This window comes from Telmatherina bonti (assembly GCF_933228915.1).
Source record: "Telmatherina bonti genome assembly, chromosome: 21".
NCBI classification, from domain to species: domain Eukaryota; kingdom Metazoa; phylum Chordata; class Actinopteri; order Atheriniformes; family Telmatherinidae; genus Telmatherina; species Telmatherina bonti.
Genome location: NC_136630.1, coordinates 15,994,534 through 16,016,127, shown reverse-complemented (window position 1 = coordinate 16,016,127; position 21,594 = coordinate 15,994,534). Strand labels below are relative to the sequence as shown.

General features: G+C 37.8%; 1 protein-coding gene across 1 annotated transcript in view; it reads right to left on the bottom strand.

Moving 5' to 3' along the window:
• The window catches only part of plce1 (phospholipase C, epsilon 1), a 63,941-nt gene that overhangs the window by 27,433 nt on the left and 14,914 nt on the right, over nt 1-21,594 (bottom strand). The window contains exons 2-4 of the mRNA XM_079260538.1: nt 18,171-18,364; nt 16,818-16,960; nt 157-311 (exon numbers count right to left, since the gene is read on the bottom strand). Of these exons, the coding sequence (XP_079116664.1) occupies nt 157-311; nt 16,818-16,960; nt 18,171-18,364 (492 nt within the window). The remainder of the gene's footprint in view (nt 1-156; nt 312-16,817; nt 16,961-18,170; nt 18,365-21,594) is intronic.

Genomic DNA, 21,594 nt, shown 5'->3' with positions numbered 1-21,594 from the left:
TGAATGACTTTGGATTTTCCACCTGTATTAGAGACTGATAATCTCCTGCGATTCTTTTTCAACAAGACACATTCTTTTCTCACAATAAAAAAAAAACGCTGAATCTTTTTTTTCTTTCTTGAGTCATTTCCAATCTGTATTTCCTTTCATTTTTACCTGCTGGTAGAGCCGCTGTTCTTGCTCAGTGAGAATGAAGGCAATCTCCTCTGGGAACTGAACAAGATGTCGTAGCTCTGCCAGCTCCTTACTGATCCCACTGACACTGGGAGGGAGAGAGCTGCTGCTGTTCATGCTGTTGGCCAGCTGACGCTCTGAATTAGAATAAGATAGGAGACACAAGACAAGAGATCATAAGTTTACAGTTTGCTTAGCTTGGTTGAACATCTAGCGAGCATCTTATGGAAGAGCAAGACGGAGAAATAAGCATGAAGACAATGAGAATGAATGAAATGGGAAGGTGGGAAAGGGAAGCAGAGACTACTCACACAAATGCTAATCAAGAAAAAGGTCATAAAGCAGGAATGAGCCAAAGCGATTAAAGGTGAGATATGTTCTTCCATTTCTCTATGAAAGTTTAAAGTCTCAATGGATTGTTTTTCTCTTTCGGGATTAACCTGGATGTCTCAAGTCGGTTGATCCATCAGTCTCTGTATACCATATACTCTTCTTCGGCCAGTAGACTAAAGCCCACTTCACCCTCTGAAGGTAAACATCACTGATCACCTGTGAGTTCCTGTGTTTGGATTTCAGTCAGGTCCATTAGTCTGTCTGTTTACACATACGCACACACACACACACACACATGATCTCCGCTAACAAAGGACTAATGGACAGTTCCTACACTGGTTCGGGAGCTGCCACATTGTCGAGTTGAACATCACATAAACAGACTCTTTCTGCCACAGGAGCTTTGCCAGGAATCTTTTCAAGGGAGACTGTGACGAGGTTCATATTACAGTCAGTGGGATGTAATATCTACTTATAAAAACATGTTTTTTCTAAAAACTAGATGTCCAAGTGAGGTCTGCAGTGCTAGAAACTGATCACACTGAAGTTATGACAAACTTTTTTTGCAGACAACATAATCCTGATGACTTTAGGATCAAGACTACATCATTAATATTTCTTATTAAAAATTTATGAAGATGCTAGTGTCTAAGTGTTTGCCACAAACCAGTCAGTTCAGCAGTCTAATGTGCTGAAATCATTTGTACAATGTTGCTATAAAGCAAGGAGAAGTACATCAAATGAAGTAAACACCAGGAATGAGAGACTCTGGTCATTGTCAACTGTCACACAGTGAAACCCATCTACCCTCTCCTGCAACCACACGGACGCAAAACTGCGTATGCATACATATGCAGACACACACTTAAAGGTTGTCCTTGGTAACCCTTGAGATGTACAACAGGTAGGCATGGCAACAGCAGTGACTGCTCTGCAGGAACAAAACTTGCTTATTTACACAGTTTGATTTGTGGATCCGGCCCCACAGCTTCTGTAATGACCTCTTGGTGCATGCTGTGTGCAAGCCTGCATGTGTGTGTGTGTGCAGAATAACCACACCCTCACAATAATCATACACTCAAAAAGTCCAAAAATAAGGCACATTTTATCGCTAAAATCCCTCAGAGCGCAGACCTTTACCAAGCCATAGAGTCACTCACCAGAACCCCCCCTCCAGTTACCACCCCCCATGCTAACACTCTTATGCATGCTTCAAGTGAATATTACTACAGATTTCCATCATTGGAATAGATGTCAGATTTTATTTATAAATTTTCAATCTGTAAATATACCCTTAGAAATCAAAATGAAGGAAACGGGTATAATAGTCTTGAAGATATTAAATAAATTCATGTTTTCTTTAACTGTGGCAATCTAGGTCAGCTGCAATCTGGGTAGCTGTTGGTGTATTTAACAACTATGTCATCTGTTTTTTTTTGTTTTGGTTTTTTTTTTGGCTAGTGAATTTGAGAATTATCTACCAAGTTAGAAACTGTGATGAAAAAATATACTTATCTTCCACTGGTAAAGAATAATCTAAAAAAAGACAGACTCCACCTGGGCTGAGGTTTTGATAGATAGCTTGGACACTATAGACAGGTAGTTGGATAGATTTTGGCTTTTACATAATAGAACAAGTGCGGGGTATCCGTTGCATTCTTCATATACTTTAAAGAAAAGAGAAGACAAAGATATGATGGAAAGGGATCAAGTCTTAAAGACAAAATTTATGACCTCCGGATAAATAATGACTATATCCTAATTTTAAAAAAAAGTCCAATTAAAACTCCCCCTACCCTTAATCGGACTATGTTGTTCAGAAAATGAATGAATGAATAAAAATTGAAAGTACCAATACTAAAATATCATGCTCTATTATAAGGGCTTCAAGAAATTAGCTGAAGTACACTAATTGATCCAAGACACTGCATTAAATGTTATATTGTATTTAAACAAAAATGAGGAAAGTGGTATAGTTTAACGCAACCTCTGTCGAATTGACATCTCTCACTAAGAATCATTGTTCTCAGCTCCTCTTGTGAAGTGGAAATTAAGACACCCTCAGCATATTCAAATTAATGTCATGATCATGCAGCCGCTTCATTCATTCATTTATTCATTCTCTGAACAGGAAAAAAATGCACATGCTGAGAAAGCTGTACTCCACTACAGCGACAAAAAGATCTTAAAATGTCTGAAGAATAAATCCCATGCTAATATGCATCAATATTGAAAGAAAAACCATCTAAAGCAATAGAAACCCCTGTTTAGTGTCGAGGTAAAAGTGCTGTATAAATCCAGCATAGTTGCTTACTCACAGCCACAAATTGTACTTGCAAAGCTTCAGTAAAACATGTAATATCAACAGTGACACACACATGCACAAAATCCCTCAAATAAACACCAAATGGAACAGGGTCTTGGATTCCAGCATGTTAAGTTTATCTAATATAATCTGTCAAGAGGCCACATGAAAAAGACCCCCAATCTATTTCACATCATAACCAATTGTGAGTAATATCAGATATGGAGTGTTTGCGCTTTGAGACTGACAGAACATGACTCAGGTTTAATTGACCATGATGTCCCTGTGATTTCTAAGCACGGGTTCAGTCATCTATAATACATGCTGAATACAGATATCCCATGTGTGTATGAATGGGTGTGTGTATCTATGGTAATAAGACCATTTCAGATTGTGGCGGTGGATGGAGCAGATTAGCTGAACATCCTTCTTACCATTTTCATGTCGTTGGAGTTATGACAACAGGAAGCAGAGGTGGGTTTTTTTTTTTTTTTGGTTTTGTGTATGCGAGTGTGTTTGACAAATGAGAAATAAATGTTTTGCCTATGATGTCATGATGTCTGAAGTCAATGAACAGAGGCTTGGACTGCACTGTGAACATCATACCAAAAGCTTCCCATACAAACCACAACCTGTTTAATGGCCATGTTCTTCCATATCCCTCTGATTGTGACAAATAGCATAAAAAAGACTAAATGATGCTATCCATTTTATTTTCTGTTGATGTGACTGTGAACCTGCAGAACTATAACTAAAATAGCATGAGCTATCTATCTAGCCCAGGGGTGTCCAGCTCCCTCAAGGGCCACAATCCTGCAGGTTTTCCATGTATCCCTGCTCCAACACACCTGACTCAAACTAATCACTCATTGTGCAGAACTCCATTGGCTGTTGGATCCATTTATTGGAAGCCAAGTGTGTTGGAACAGGGATGCATGGAAAACCTGCAGTCGTGGACCGACTTTGGGCACCCCCTGATTTAGCCGTTCTCATCCTTTTCAAACAAAGGTTTGTCATCCCCTAAAGCTAACTCTCCTCCAAAAATGAGCAAATAAAGCTTCCATTTCTGAATTTCTCATTTGCTATTTTTTATGATTCTGAATTTAATCTCCCAAGTTAACCATGAAACACAACACTTCATGTTGTCGCTGCTGCAAATGACAAATGCAAATACAGTAGGTAGCAACTGCACATATTTGCTGTTTCAGTGAACAGATGATATAAGATACCTGTAGTGTTGTTTAAACACTACTGTAAACACAAATTTAATTACAAGTCAACATTGAGAGAGGTAGGGAAAATATAGATGATGTGATTTTCAAGGAATTTTGTTAAGGCAGAAATAATAAAAGCTTTCTGCACACAGATAGCTAAGTTAGTGTAAGACTGGGACTGAGGTGACATTTGGAGACACTGGTAAATTGGGTTGGAATTTGAAGTAAACAAACGCACCAAACACTTGACGGGACAGATATGGAAGGAAAAAAAAAGAAAGACAGAAGAGTAATATTTCCTGATTAAAAATGTAAAGTTATTGCACATGCAACGTATCAACAGGTACAGTCTGTCTAAATGTGCATGGAGGGAGATATTTAAGGAGCTTGGGAATGCAGAAGATAAATAAACAACGAGGAGATAGGAAGGTATGAATCCAAGGTAGACATGGATGGAATAAAGGGATCTCACATGGACCATTAAGATAAGTCAAACAGCACTATTCATCACCATCAAAATATTACATGAATGAATATCTTGAGGAAGAAATGTGTTCCACCCTCCAGTCTTTCTCCAGAAACGTATTTAATCAAAGTCAAGTAAAAGTAAAACATGAGCTCTTCTGGTAAAAATATGGAAGTTCTGCACATTACCAGACATTTAGTGTTGCTTATCATTCATTTTCCTCATCAGTTCATGTTTAATGTCACCAATGGGACACCAAATCAAAATAAGGAGAGTCCTGCCCACCCTCAAGTCATTGCTTGACCAGGCAGTCAACAAACTGCCTGGTCAAGCAATGACTTCTGGGCTTGAAACTGAGAAAATGAAAGCTTTTAGCACTGCCTCAAATACTGAGTTGTTTTTATCATTTAATCAAAGTTATTTATACCAGTCAAAAGAGAGGGACCTTGAACACAGACCCTGTGATTTTTTTGACCAACCATCTGCATATGTATTGCACAATGTCCTCACAAGCATGTTTAGAACTGATGACAAGTTTCCCTGTGGAGAATGCAGGCACTTAAACAGGTGCAATGCAAAGAGCCCAGACAAATGACTGTTACAAATCTCTGCTTAGAATAGATCTATAACAGGAAGAACAAAAGTTAAAATCCACACAATCTCATATTTTGGCCAAAAAAATGCCTGCAGCTCCAGAATCCTCCTTCCCTGTGCTAAATCTGTGAAAGCAAGGCTTGATTTAAAGCCTTTGCATTTAATCATTTATGTACGTTATCTTTAAGAAAATATTACATCGTCGTAACCGTACCAGTTTTTCTGCAGAGAACGGAAAACAAAAAAGAGCAAGCAATAAATCAGGTACTGCCCTTTCACTAGGATACACACATGAAACCACACACAAGCACATACAAGTAAGACTACTTAAACACCCTTAAACACTACTTAAACACTCATCTGAAAGAAAAAAAACTAAAAGAAATAAATAAATAAATAAAAAAAAATGTAGTAAACAGACAGACGTAAACAGCAAAAAACAAGCACACATATATAAATGGTGTGGGGGTGTAAACTATGCAGCAAAAGAAATAAACAGGAATCAGTTTGACTAACCCTAACACTGACTTACCACACACACACACACACACACACACACACACACACACACACACACACACACACACACACACACACACACACACACACACACACAAATACAAATACAAATACAAATACAAATACAAAACCATTCGCATGTTTGGGCTTTTCTGAGCTCTCATTTGTAAGTTGAGGAGGATGGTGACAAAAGCACAGAAGAGCACAGAAGTTTGGACAAATTATCTAAACATTTACTTGTTAAAACATCAGACCAAAGCTAACTATTAAACACAACACACAGTGAAAGAACATATTCAGTTTTGTTTTTCATTGCAAGGTGGGTTAGTTTACCCTCAATGACAAAACATTTCTAGAGCCGTGTATAACTTAGGCACTTCACACCTAAGCCCAATACGATGTGAAGTTACCCCGAAAACCAGAAAAAAGTTCTTAAAAGTGACGGTATCAGGTTTGTGATATAAACAGTTATGTCATGATAAATTCCATAATCAAATAATGCACTTGCTACCTTTTTAACATGTGTGTTTGCTTCTGTTCATTGTTTTAAGTTAAGTTCAGTGAACTGAGTTACAGTATAATTCTGACTGAAATCTTAGAATAAAAACTATAGATGCTCATGCAAAAATAAATAAAAAAGAAGAGAAAGAATAGCACAATTTGCTATTAAAGACAAATAATTCAAGCACAAAAGTTACAATGATATCAAGTTATTAACTTTGTGGCAAATTAGACAACAAAATCAAAACATAATGTGAAAAGACAACTTTTTTTACAACATCAAATTCTCCACTCTCACATGACAAACAAAAAATCCAGCAATTACGTGACTAGCAGCTATCTGAAACCATCAATAAAGCCAAATCTAATTTTAATCTGAATAAAAATCCTCATCTGCACAACTTGCACAGTAAAACACACTCCAATGGTCTCATATACAACTGACGACCACACCAGTCAGGGACATTTGTGGCTAAGATAGTGAACAGGCCTTTCCTGTAATCGCAAATCAAATGGTTTGACACATGATAAAGTGTCCTTGGGCAAGACAATGAACTCCGAATGGCAGATGAGAACCATGTGTGTATTAATGTGAAACACATTTTAAAACCTATTTGCAGAAAACAGCTGAGCTTAAAATGCCATTTATATGAATGCAAAGCGTTCACAACACTAAAATATTATGTTCACAAAGATCAGAAACACACATGCAGGCAAAATTCATATCAGATGTCCATTTCTGACTTTGAGTCACTGACGAGCAGTTTTACGCAACAGCTGTGAGCAGACCTGTAGCAACACCGCACCTCGTATTTCCTACTCACTGATCAGCTTGAAGTCCGTTCGGTGCGAGTGCTTCATGGTTTCAGACACAGCTAACCACTCTGCACTCTGACAGCTCAGCGCCAGGGTAAGCGAGATACACTTATCCACATTGAGCCGGCAGTCCCGTCTTTCCCACAGCTGCTCCGTCTTTCTCTCTCTCTCTCCACTCTAATTCTCTCTCCCTCACTCTATTTCTAACTTAAAGTCTCTCTAACTCGCAGCGGCTGCTCTCGCTGCCCTCAACAGCAAACGCTTTCCTCACACTCTCTCTCGCTTGACTACATTTGCTACTCTTCTCTCACTTTCTCTCTCTCTAACACACACACACACACACACACACACACACACACACACACACACACACACACACACACACACACACACACACACACGTAAGCTCTATCTCTGGGTCTCCCGCCCACTCCTCACTGACACCATACATAGTTCACAGCCATGCAACACAGTTAGACCATCAAGACTTTCCCACTGCACAAACACACAGATTCAGAATTCATATACCTGTGCTAACACTTAGGAACAAGGAATTAGTCAGAATTACACATTTCTTTACATAATCTCCAGTAATTCTGAACTAAAACATATATTTCATGAGGCTGCTTTCTAGGTATCAAACATAAAATAAATAAACAAAAATATAAGCTTAAATGAAAAAAATGTACTGAAAAAGAAAAATAAAAACTGACTGGCAAAGAACACTGGCAAAGAAGCAGACAAGGAGATAGTCTCAAAGAAATAAAAACTGAAAAGGCAGTCAGATCAGGTCAAAGAGTACTGTTAACATCTGAGGTTTTCCTACAGTGGAGACACATCTGGGTAAAAGGACTGATGATAAATGCTGAATGGTAATTTTTTCTTGATAGGTGGGTAAGATTGGTTTGTCCATTTTTACAGAAGCAGGCTCATTTCATGTTGCAAAATCAGCTAACAGAGGTATTTTTGTCTGCATCTAGCATGCAGGAACTGACAAACGGTCGCTAGATGTTCATTTTATGCAGAAACTTGAAACTTTTGCAAACTTTAGGTTGCTTTCATTGGTCACATTATTTACTATATTACTCACTCTATTACATAATATTGCATTATAGTGCATTTGGAAAGGGATTGTATTACTACAATAAAACATAAATTTACTTTTAAAAAAAGGATTTAGACTGAAAGTCCATGTTTTCTTCGCTAGTCCCATCAGTCTTGTTGTAAACATTTACCATAGAACAATACTGAGATTTTATTAGAACTCAAACTATTAAGAACAATTTTTGAAAATACATCAAATAAAAGTATCAAGCATCATCTTCTTAGGGTTAAGAAATAATCATATTTTTACAATCCACAATGTGTGAATTGAAATGCATCACTTATTCCTGGGTTGCGTATAAAGATTTTTTAACCAGCACTCAGTAAACTTGGCTGATTTTTTTTTAAACCTTTATCTAACCAGATTAAAATCCTACTGAGATCAAGATCTTCTGCAAGGGTGATCTGGAGGGCAGCAGTATATATCATAAATAAGAAAATACAACCGCAAACTACGTTATAACAATAAAACGTAATAAAAACAACTAATAATTTAGCATATTATTGACATATTAGCTGGCATTAAAGTGCAATAACTGAGTGGATAAGTCATTAAGGTACAAGCAGGTGAACCCAACAACAGTTAAAAACACACGCACTGCACAAAATATTCTCACCTTGATATCACTTCATGCCTGTCTGCAAGAGTCTGTGAAAGATGGCAAGAGTCTCTTCTGCTGTTATCACGCTCCTCATATCATGGATATGTAGAACTACACACAGTACTGATATCAACATAACCAGAGCACATCTCTGGTAGAACATTTTGCTCTGCCAAACCATTGTGTGAACAGCAACTGAGGGGTAAATCTCAATGTCCATGTCTGAAAACCATTTCATTCATTTAAACAGTGTAAATTCACACAGAAGCATAAATAAATATCTTAACGTGACTTTACATTTTGCTGTATGATATATACTTCCAATAATAACACATATGAAATAATAATAAATGTTAACAATAAGAATAAGAACGTCATCATAGCTAACACTTTATTTGGCTGTGGACAAACCCTTTGAAGGTACTAGCTGCATTGCACGTGTGTGCTGTCAACTTTAGCCACGCACAGCATGATCACAGATGGTCACAACATGTGACTTAAGTTGAACATGAGACTTAAGATCCCTTTAATCATCATAACATGTATCAAGCACCAGGAGTGAGCAAGAATCTGCGTGTGTGTCCACACGTGTCCTGTGTGAAAGAGACTGAGGAGTTATTTTGACTGTCATAGTCACAGAACAGGTGGGAGACAAACAAAGACATGTGGGTCAACATGTACCTGTGTCCCCTTGGCTTGCTGTCTGTCACTCTCACTCAGCCTTGCTCAGCCCTTTACAACACAATTATAATCATAATAATGATTTTAATTAATTAAAAACTAAAACATTTAGACTGGTGAGATTAATTAAATATGAGAATTAACTGCAGATCAAAAGGATGATGCCTCGAAATTGGTTTTTCATTTCCACAGTTTTGAAATTAGTATAAAGTACTGAGCACTTGGAGAGCAGCATCATGTTCCATATTGTAGCATTGTAGCAACCCTACTGCTTTTAAACATGGTGCCTTATACATGTTGGTTAGTGCAGCAATATGTGTGTCAAAATATGTATATACTCTTTATATAGAGAGAGATTTTGAGAACCGTGCGGAATGTCTACAGTGAGTATATTTAGCCATAATAATGGCCATGTAAACAATATGTGTTCTTGAAATCCTTGAGACTTCCCTTCACTTTGATTCCCCACCACATTTGCTGTCAATAAGTCCAAAATGCTGGAATGCAACACAATGTAAAGTGACGACTGAGAGGAAGAGAGACAAAAAAAGAAGGAAGCTCTGAGAAAGAAACTAAGATTGAGCTGTAAGGATGGCAGCCTACACTGAGCTGCTCACTTCCTTTGCAGCAGTTCAACACATTAGAATATGCTATAAAAGGAAATGATCTCAAGAAAATCACTTAAAACAAGAATCATTTATAGATTACATTAATGTGGCCAAATCCCAGGTGTCCTTTGCAGAAATTGTTTCTGTGTGTGTCTGAATGACCACTATGTCAGTTTTGATAGCGAAGAAGGCAGAGAAGTAAAAAGTCACAGTTCATGACATTGGTGGCACCGCGGTTTGCATGTTAGGTTAACAGAGCACTAATTTCTCCCTCAAAATAAATGTCTTTGTCCTTCTGTGTTGGCCTGTCCAGGGTGTACCCTGCCTCTCACCCAAGGATTGCTGGGATAGGCTCCAGCTTCCCTGCACCCCTGAATTAGACTAAGCCATATAGAAAGTAGATGTATGAATGTATGACCTGTATTGCCCAGGAATGTGCTCTGGATCAGACGGACACTGATTTTACATATTTTTAATTTATTACTGTATGTACTATAGGTATACTGTGTTCCTTCAGCAATGCAATGTATCCAGTGTCTACACCCACTTATTCCAAGGCAGGGTCACAGGGGTCATAGGCATACTCCAGCAGCTACCAGGTGAGAAGTGAGATACTGTTCATTTTGGATAAGTTGACAGTCCATCATAGGGCCGACACAAATAAAAAAAAAACAACAAAAAAAAAAACACTCAGGCTACAAACAGTATGTAAAAGCTGAAAATAATAAGAAGAAGGAGTAGATACAAATTAAAGCATGAAATCAGTGAGTCAGTTTCTGTATTTTCCACACACATTGTGTCGGTCTGAAAAGCAACGCAAACTTTGTCAAACATCAATGGAGCTTCAGCTGACATGGGCTCTGTATATATATCAGGCTTCACATAATCCACAAAGACAAGCCCCATGAAACATAAACTTGCCTGCAATCACCCCTGCATTCAGTAATGATTTATGGTCTCTCTTTTTTCTGGATTTCATCCTTGACCTCATCCAAGTCAGCTGACACTGCCTTCCAACACCAGTATTAGTCTTTATGGACATCACTAGTTCCCCCTCCCAAGAAAAGCCTGGAATACTGAACCCCATATACGTGCCAGTTCAACTTATTAAATGTTATTTATCATTTTTGAAGTATCCCTTGTTGCCTGCCTCTGAAAGAAAATAACTGACATCATAAACATGCAGGATGTCATTAGAATACATCAGAGAAAGCTGCAAAATGCATTCAGCTCATTATAGTGACACTGGCATGCAGAGAATGATTGGAAAAACATTCCATCGCTCACCACTCAAAGAATACTGCAACACTAGTAAAAAAAAAAAAAAAGATATGCCGGTGATACTTAAAATCATTTTGCTGGAGCCATGAACTGAATTGAGCAGAGGAGCAGAGAAAATGTGCATATTATGAGTAAAAAGTTTTTTTAAGCCCAACATTTAATTAAGAATTTTCCAAAGAAACCATATAAAATGTTAAAAATGGAAAAGGTTTGTTTAATCATTAACACGTTTAATCTTTTTCTCTCTCTTAAAGTGGCAGCAGTGCTTCTTAAAGTTACAGACAATTGTTGAAAGTGTGCCAAGAGAGCTGCTAAGGTTCCTCAAACTATTGTATGAGCCAAGCATGTCATTAATGCAAGGGAAATATTACACTATGGATGCATTCTAGAGCTTTTAGTAAGTTAAATAAATTATAAGTGTTCAGATGTCAGTTTTGAAAACACTATTTACCTTTGTAATCACTTGCATCCCCTGCCAATCACAGTAAGGTTAGCATGACATCAGAACCACTTCTACTTTATTCTTTTATATCAAACTCCAACTTTACTGTTCCACTGAGGCCAGGAAATCAGAAATTACCAGTCAAATATGTATTTGTCACTCCACTTAGAAATGATCCATTTTGTATGACTAAATGAACTGTTAAAGAACCCTTTTTGTACATTATTTAAAATACTCAAATATAAATATAGATAGTGTTTCATTAGTCCCACATTAGAGAAATTCCAGTCGTAGCAACACTTAGAAAAGATAAAAAATTTAAAAAATGTATGAGTATAATATGATTACAAAGGAGAATAAAAGAAATCCAGGTGTGTTTGTGCTATGGGAATAATTTGTAATGTGTACATATATGCAACTATATTAGGATTAAAATACAGTATTTACAGAAATGCTATAACAGTATATACATCTTAACCTTCAAATCAGTTACAGTAGTAATGGTAGCAATTGTAATAATAGGGAAATAAAAGAACACAGCACATTTTACTGATTGTACTCTATTATATGTGCCCCCTCATGGATACACAAGCCTGGCACATAAGTTAAATGCAAACAGGTGGAAAGTGATGGTGCAGTGTGTTTGTGTGAACAGAGCTGACTGTACAGTCTGACAGCTGCACGATGGAATAGCCAGTGGTGTTTTTAAATTTCACATAACTTAATAAAAGCAAAAAGAAAACATGCATTTTCACTTTAAAGATGGTGAAAGTAAACAGAAAAGGGGTGGGAGATGAGATAAACATCACAGGGATGACACGAAAGTCTTTCTGTAGATTTGAATCAGTCGGCACCGAGGAAAACATTTCCTTTGACTTCCAGAAAAAGTGTCCAAACCTAACAAGTAAAGCAAAATATGTTTCTCATGTGTTGTTATCGCTTCAAACCAAGTCAGCAGCAACTGCCAATTAGCATCATCATTTTGGACAAAAAAGAAAAAAATAGAAAGAAGTGCTGAGAAACATTATAAGCATTAAAATGCATGATTGTTGTCATTGAACTGACACACAAAATATCCAAATAATGGTTGTGAAAAAAAAACACAACCAAACGTTTTGGTTTTTTTGGTTTTTTTTTTATTTTTTTTATTTTTTTTATTTTTTTTTTTTTAAGTTTTAAGTTTTAAGGCTTCTCTTCACGCCTGCATTCAAATCATTTTCACATACTTTTCTGAATTACATAAGCAAGATTGAGACAAAAGCATTTTTCACTGAGGAGTAGATTAGGAGCAGCTTGTTACACTGAAACTCTGAAAGAGAGGAACAATACCAAACATGGGAAGAAAGCAATAACTACACTAATGCTGTCCAAGTTGGAAAATCAACTCAGACCTTGCCCAAACTTCAGGATAATGAAATGTTTTTTTATTACAACATATCTGTTTTTTTTAACCTTCCAAAAAATGTCCTCAATTCAAGCTCCAACACAAAGTCATATGTATTGTCTAGGGCTGCACCTTTGGCTATTTAATTATTATTTGCACTACTTTACAAAAACTTATCTTACAACCAACTGCTTGGGTAACATTACATAAATAAAAGTACACACTGCAGGGCAATTCTTCCTCAAACTACCGCTAATGAACAAGAAAAAAGCAGAAAATTACCACAATTAAACAATTAACAAAGAGTTTCTACAATCTTGGAGTTTCTGGTGATCAAATACAGTTTTCACAAGAGGTTCTGCAGTATGAGTAGGAGAGGCAGTTTAATATCCAGCATGTTGCAATACAATGTGTCCCATAACATTTTCTCTCTTTGGCTCACTGGACAGTCCGTTTGCTTGCACACTGTAAGCGAACCATGTCGGGTTTCACTTGCAGCAGAGTCTGAATGAACTTTCATGCTGCTCTAAGCAAACCATACAATAATGGAAGCGGTCCAAACTAGGGCTGGGTGATATGACAATATATATCCTTTGGACAATAGAAAATGTCTATAGTTTCATATGGGGCTCGATCATTTACGCCACGATAAGGTGCTTTACTGCAGTATTTTAAGTCAAGATGCACTTTACGGTATGCACACTGCAATACAGAGCAGGGTAATACACTAAAAGACGAAGAGCCAACCTAAAATGATGAGCTTGTTCCTAAAACAGGGGAAATTTCTGTCGCATGGATGCGGTTTAGATATAAAAAGACCAACGAGGAAAAACAAAAGACTAGGTAACAGTCCCAAATATGAACTCTGACACAACTAACTCATTTTAAATCAGGACAAAGAATACAGAGAGTCAGCAAGCAAAAGCTGCAAAAGGCGCGTTAAATGGTGGCAAAAGTGCTCATAATAAAGTCCAGACACAAACGCTGCAGCAGGCTTTTACCCATAAAACGACATACAGCCATAGTTCCTGCAGATGGAAGGAGGTTGCTGCTGACGTTGTCAAGAACATTTGACAAATAACTGATGACTGACATAAAATCACAAAAACAATTTTATATTGTTCTGGGGATTTAAAATGAGCTATAAGATTTTGGTCATATCACCCAGCCCCAGTCCAAACAGTGCCAGTGTCAATGTACCAAGAATTTGCCCCAAGTGTTCTGTGCAAACAAACAAATTCAGATGAGAAGAGCTGATGTAAATGTGCCCAATGAGTATCACTCTTCATCATTTCTGCAAACAGATATTTTATCATTTTCTCTGTGGATTGACAGATGTGCTGGACACCAGCCATCTGTCAATCCGTTAAAGGTTGTTACATACTCTACGAGAAGCGAGAACTTTTTTCTTGTTCTCGAGGCTCCGAGAAGCAAATGATGTCATTTTGTTCTCGCGGACATGTTTGAAGACAGTTCTTGACACACCGGGCTGGCAGAACTTTTATCTTGCAGGGCTCAGAGAAGCATCGTGTGATTGGTCGGACATCTGAGGTGGGCGTCGTTAACATGAAAAAGCATGAAGCAGAGTTGCTGCTTCCACGTTTTTACTGTTGCAGGTAAAACGGATTGTTTTGATAAAACAGCTGATCGAGGTGGTGAGAAAGTACGAACATTTTTACATGTGGCATTAAAACACTGACCCAGCCGCGTGCGCAACCCGCCCTGCCGCGGACGAAGCTGCTCCTTACATATGAAACTAGAAAAGCACTCGGAGAGCGGAAACGTCCGCCAAGCAGAATGTTAAAGAATCATTTTAAAACATTCCTGGATCCAAACGGTGATCCGGATCACCACCAACATTTAATTTGCTTTTTTTTTTTTTCATTTTTAACAACTCTTGAAATTTTTATAAAAATCCCTCCGCAACCTTTTAAGTTATCTTGAGCAAAAAGACGCCGGTAAAAACATGACCTGGCGGAGGTAACAACTGAGTTGATTGCACATAGAAGCAGACATCGCCCCCGCTCCCCGCTGTGACCCCTTCCCGCTGCAGACGTGCTTGTCGTGGAGTATGTATGGGCCTGAAGAACAAGACGTTTTTTCTTATTCTTGCAGCCTCGAGAACAGGAACTCAGTTCTTGTTTCTCGTGGAGTAGGTAACAAGCTTAAGCTTCCCCAAAATAAACGACACATTGGCTGCTACAAAGCTGATGTTTAGTTTAAGTTTTTTGATGAAATGTCAGAGACAAAAAAAAGTCCCGTGCTCAGAGAAGTATTTGTTCCTTATGGCCCAAAAAATGTCAGTTTTTTTAAATGAACACATGGAACAACATCCATCCTTTAGTTGATGTGCACTGTTTGGAGGAATTGACCATAACAAGAAATCCAGGTACTATGACAAGATAATTGACAAGTTTTGTCGCCTTAATGTCACCTTTGGTGACATTGTTTAAACAGAGCAGATTAGCCAGAATCCATTAACAGAGATGCCATGAACCCTTTAAATGCCACAGCTGCTGAATTAGCTTCCAAACGCATTAATAGTAGATGAGATATTTTTGTTAGCAGTATTCATGCTTCAAAAACACATTCAGTGTTTGAATTGATTTGACCCTAGGTTACTGTGTAAATTGGACAATAAACCTTTTAATGCCACAAGTGTCAAATCCTTTTCTCCTGCCAAAACTCCTGAAAAACTCTCTGTGCATATGTTTGGCTCAGTTCTATTTGCTGCAAAACTCCTTAGAGAAAAATACAAACTAATGTTAAAGATATTAGCAGTGTGTGTGATAGTGTGGCAATAAATGGCAACAAATGGCAATAAAAAAAAAAGCTTATCTGACAAATATTAAAGAATAATGATTAGAAAGATCAATGTCTGATGGAAAGAATCAGAAATTAATAATTTTGTGTGCTTGTGTGTGCACCAAAGTACATGTCTCCTTGATGTCGCCAGAGACAGCCTGTCCTCTGGCTCACTGCCAGTGGAAATTAATGTCAGGATCAGCTTACATTTAAGTCATACGTAACATCATTCTAGAGACGGTGGACAGACAGTTACCAGCTGAGCAACAGACTGGAGATAAATGTCCATCTTTTCAGGGGCAGAGCTGGCTGCAGCTCTGTGGTATATTTGGTGGAAAAACAAAAGTACAACAAAAGCTGGAAATACAGTGTATCTGCATTTTTGAAGTGTGTATAAGCCCTTTCCAAATGTTAAGATATAACCTTATGGTTTTCATATGCCAAGTGACATTCTGTTGTGAATGTTTGTGTTAATCAGAGAGTGTACTGGAAAAAGAGAGGATGGGTATAAGGCAGAAAAAGGGCAGGGGAAGAAAGAAAAAGGGAAGATGGAAAAGGGCAACTACATAACCCAAGACAGATCCGGCCGTGGATAAAGAGCTGAGTTGGAAAAGAGCAAAGAGGAACAGAAAGAGTAGAGGATGAGACCATTGGGAACAATGAGAAGCTCTCAGGTCCTTGATTCAGCTTTTATCCAGTATGCACACATCCTCATTACTGCATAAGGAGATGCAGATTATTGAACATGATATTTCATGTAAACTCCATAATATAGCAGAACACAATAATAATAATAAGGTTAAAAAAACTGAGGTAAACTAAGGAAGTGTCTAAAAAGTTATACTTTTCACTGCTCTAACTATCCTTTCTGATATTGAACATGTACAACTTTACCTAAAAAGATCAATAGTAATTTAGACAAGATTAGCACATTTAAATACTCAAATAAATGTCCCTATGCACATAAAAGTTTGGGTATAATACTCACCTTTCAGTACAGCGTGGCTGTTGGGGCACTGAGGCAAAGGGGAGGGTAGAGCAGAGCGGGCACCGAGAGCAACTGTGGCCTCTAGAAGAGCTCCAGTCAGCAGGGAAGACACCGAAGTCCTTTGGCCACAAGCGCGATACCACCTAGAAAATTTAGTTTGTTTGCTATTTTAATTTTGGAACAAAAAAGTGTAATAAATAGTGTTTCCGTAATGTGTCCAATCGGTATGCTATTCTTTTGAGTCCCAAAATGAACTACAAAAATGTTAATTTTGCCCTTTTTTTTTTTTTTAATTAGTTTCTCTGAATTCTCCTTTTACCATGTACAGTTTTACAGAGTAATGGAACAAGGAGCCCTTGGCCATTGAAGCATGCATATTTCTGCAATTTTTTTAAAAATGTTATTATTGACTATTAGGACAGCCCAAAGTAAACTGTGGCTAAAAAAGGCCAAGAGCTTTTTGTGCAGAGAGAACTTCTTTTAACAAGTTTGCATTTGAGAACAAGTGCATTTGAGAACAGTCATTATCACATGGCTTTAACAAAGAAGCCCTGAGAAGTCACATTCACAAAACAGAAATTTAATGTCTGCAATGTTAAATAAAACATTAATGACTCTAAATCATCATAGGTTCTGGAGATGAAATAAGTTTACGCCCATCACACACCAAATAAAATGATCTTTTTCCAGGATTCCAAGAAAATTGGTTAAAGTGGGCCCTGTCCACTAGACTGGATCCAAATTTTAAGGTTTATTATTCAGTCTGCCTTCCTTCTGCTTCTTGACCTACTATCTCTAACCCATCGCGTTCACACACAGATTAGAGCGTAAACCAACAGAAGAGAGCCAATTACAAACACTTGTAAGAAATCATCATGGGCTGGTATCTTCTGCCAGATCAAGTTATACGATATAACTACATCTTGAACAAATAAAAAAAAAACAAAAAAAAAACAAACAAACAAAACACTGGAGTCATACTGAGCAATGCTGACTGGAAAACAAAGATCTGAAGACGCAAAAATTAGACATGAAACAGTGTCTCTGCGGAGATCTTTTTCTTAATGTTGTAAAAGACTTATGATTCCAACTGGAGACTGTCAGCTGACAAGGACTTCTCATCTGATGTGCATGATTGGCCCTTTTCTTTTGCCCTGCAGCTGTTTAGCAGATGCTTCTCCTAGCATTCTGGTTTAATGTGGATCTATCTGCTAAGATTCCAGTGCAATCCATCATTTACATCCAAATACAAGGGGGCTTAAGACCCAGGCTGTTAAAACAGAATTAAGGAAAAAAAAGAAAGAGTGTGGACTTTCTGCATGCAAACTACATCAGGTGATACTGTAGCCAAACCTGGGTGGATGAGAGGGATGAAAACAATGGGGCGTGAGGCAGAGGTGCGGATCCAATATGGCTGGGTCAGCTCTGACAACATGCAGTCGATCAAGAGACTCCCTGAGATGGAAATAGCCGGGCCAATACAATAGGAGCTTTATGGCGGGGTGAATCAGGTTGATCTTTTCTCTGTCCTGCACATAGTTGTTGACCTGTTGACAAAGCCAAGGAAAAGAAATCATTTAGTGGGAACTTGATAAAAGCCTATTGAATGTGCGTAAATCAACAATAATTTGTAAATTTCAGTGTGATTAATTTTATAGTACAAATAACAACAACAACAAAAAAAAACATCCATTATCAGAAAAATGTGAAGGACTGCATGGAATAGGCAAGTCTGGCTGCAAGGCTGTACTTTCATTAAGTACAAACATTTTCAATGAAAAATAGATTGAACAGATCTGCTTGGACTGAGTTTTCAATTATCATTTGAAAAAGCAAGAGAGACTGTAAAGCATTGAAGTACAATGTCCTTATGAAGAACTACGTATGGAGGTGAGAAAAAGAAAAATAAAGCATCCGTTCAACCAAGCCATTTCACATTTCAAGCCTTTACATAACATTTATATGAGAAGTCATTGTGATCAGCTCCTCTGCCGTGGTGATCCTCAGAAACAATTTCCTCTTGAAAGACAACTAATAAAAGTGTGAAAAGAAATACTTAACAGAAAGAAATAAAATGGAGGTACAAAACCGATAGAAGGAAAGGTGGGAACAGGATCCACACGGAGTGACAAAGACAGATATGCAGCAATATAGAGAGGGTGAGTAAGAGGAGGCTTAAGAATAGAAGGCTGAAGGCAGCAGACAAAAAGCAGAAAGAAAACGAAGAGAAATCACTGAGGAGCTCTGACTGACTGAACATTTTGACCTTTAAAAGAAAGCTTTTCTACGCTACTCTTTCAGTTCAAACTTGTCTTGGAACAAAATCCATCAAACATAAAAGGAAACACTTATCCAGGACAACTGACTTGCTCTGTGTCCCCGAGTGAACCTGCACACATCCTCTTCTGCTGCAGATTTCAGAGAAAAGCCATTAAGGCAACATTTTGTGGCACTGTAAGTGGGTACTTATGCCTTCAGTGGGGATGGATATAACAAAATCTGACAAAATCAATACCGATGACAAAGTATGGGATAAGCGCAATACAAGTTTATTGAGGAAATACCGCTCGGATGTAATCACCAGTAACAGTGTCTATTGGAGATTCTTCATAATATTGCCAGGAAAGAGATGGGTTTAAGCTAGATTTTTAATGCTATTCATCTGCAGTTCATTTGTTTTGTGATCAGACTGGCATTGACATAACACGTGCACACACATACAGTGAATATAGTACAAGGCCAACCGGTAGTCTCAGTGGGACTGGTTTCCTGCAAGGGGTGTAGGCCAAACTGTTGTCAGATCGGAGCCATCCCTAGGGAAAGGACGAATACCGGGCTGCACGTTTAAAAAGGGAAATAGTTAGAAAGTTAGGAGGACACCTCCTACAAATAACTCCTACTTAGAAAATCCTCACTAATTAGGCAAAGAGCTTTTCCAATAAATTTCCCAGTTTTTCCTGGAGAAATTTCATTGTTTCACCTTTTTTAGTGGACATATATATATATATATATATATATTATAAAAACTCTGTTCAAGTATACTGATTAATAAGTAATAGCTGAATAACTAAGGAAGCCAACAGATTGGTAAATTAATTTAAAAAAAATATGTCCATGAGGATTTTTCACTTTTAATATTCATAAAACAAGATCTGTGATGTTGACAGGAAGCTCGACAGAGAGAAAGGACCCTCTTTATTCATGTAGTTTCAATCACAAAAGACATGAGAACAATAATTGTATTTCAGCTCTATTACATAAGTGTTGTACAGGTCATTGAACATCAGTATGTCAGGCATGTTCTTCTTCATCATATATTACATTACTACTGATCATGCCATTCAGATAGTTAGCAGAACTGAAGCTGTATTAGGCAGTTGCCCCTAATACATCGCTGTATCTCGTGTTACACTGTGTGCACAGGAAATGCTAATGGCTTAAGCTGAGGATGGGGAAACTGTTATTAATGAAGGCAGCTGCACTAATACAGTACAACCTTCTTGTAGTTTTGCTACTGAGAGCTTGCATGCTTCTCCAACAGTGCGTGTACACTACACTCCTGAATTATTTCCAACAGTCTACCTTTTATTGGACAGCAAGTTTTCTGAATAAACACTGACGAAATGACAGCAATGACAAGGTTGTGTGGTCCAGTGTGGTTGTAAGGTTTTTTATTTTTTTGGTTTGTGATATTATATATAGTGCAAGAAAAAACCTCATATGAGTGATAACTTTACAAAATAACTCACAGTTATGAATGAGTCTTTTATTAAGCTACATTATTCCCCTGTTGGGTCATTTCTCTGCCTTGCAACAGCCATAGTGGGAAAGGATTAGAAAGGGGGACAGTGGTGCACCACAAACACACTACTGACCTTTGAGCTGGAATGCACACACTCACAAATACACACGCATACATGCAAATGCTAAACAGCAGACGTGCAAACAATTTGTGACTCATGCCCGTGCCGTAATGCACATCATAGCCGACGCATTCAGTATGAGCATGCAGGACACTGGAGAAGCTAAGATTGTCTCCCTGAAACCCAACCCCTCACATCTTGAACTCTTTACTTTGATGCCTCCGACCAGCCCTACACAAACTCACATATTTACACGATGACATTCTCTTCCCATATGGACCGTCCCATCTCAATGAAACATGCATGAATACACACCTCGTAGTAGTCTTTGATTAGGTATTGCAATGTCATCGTTAGGTATTGTGATATCATAGCACTCAGCTGTCTGTGAAATGCTGCAACAATGAGTAGAATATCCATCTAACTATAGTATGCAGCCAAACACCAACAAGGCCACAAAGTTTTATCTGTTATGATGTTGAAAGGAAATCAAAGGCTAACATGAGATTAGACTAGATTTATTTCGACCAGTGTCCCACTTACAAACTATCCCACGATGCTCTCACTCAAGAAACAGAAACACATCATTTCGCTTTAAATCTACTTTTAGAAGCATCTTGGTGGGTCAAGGTTAGCTGAGGTTAGCCAGGGTCAGCTGGGGTCACTGACTCTGTGTGCTTCTGCTATTTGGATGTTTTAAAGCCATCTTTCAGTTGTGTTTTTGGAGAGCATGTTTGATGGAAACATGCGTAATTTAATTTGTTTTTTAAAAATCTGTATTGAAAAAAAGTAAGAAAATGTGCTAATCACTTTACAATCTCATGAAAGGTCTCAAACTTTAAGTACACTTTTTAAGTTTCCCTTTTCCCCCTTTTTAGAGTAAAGTCAAATATCTAAGAGGAGATTTCAACATT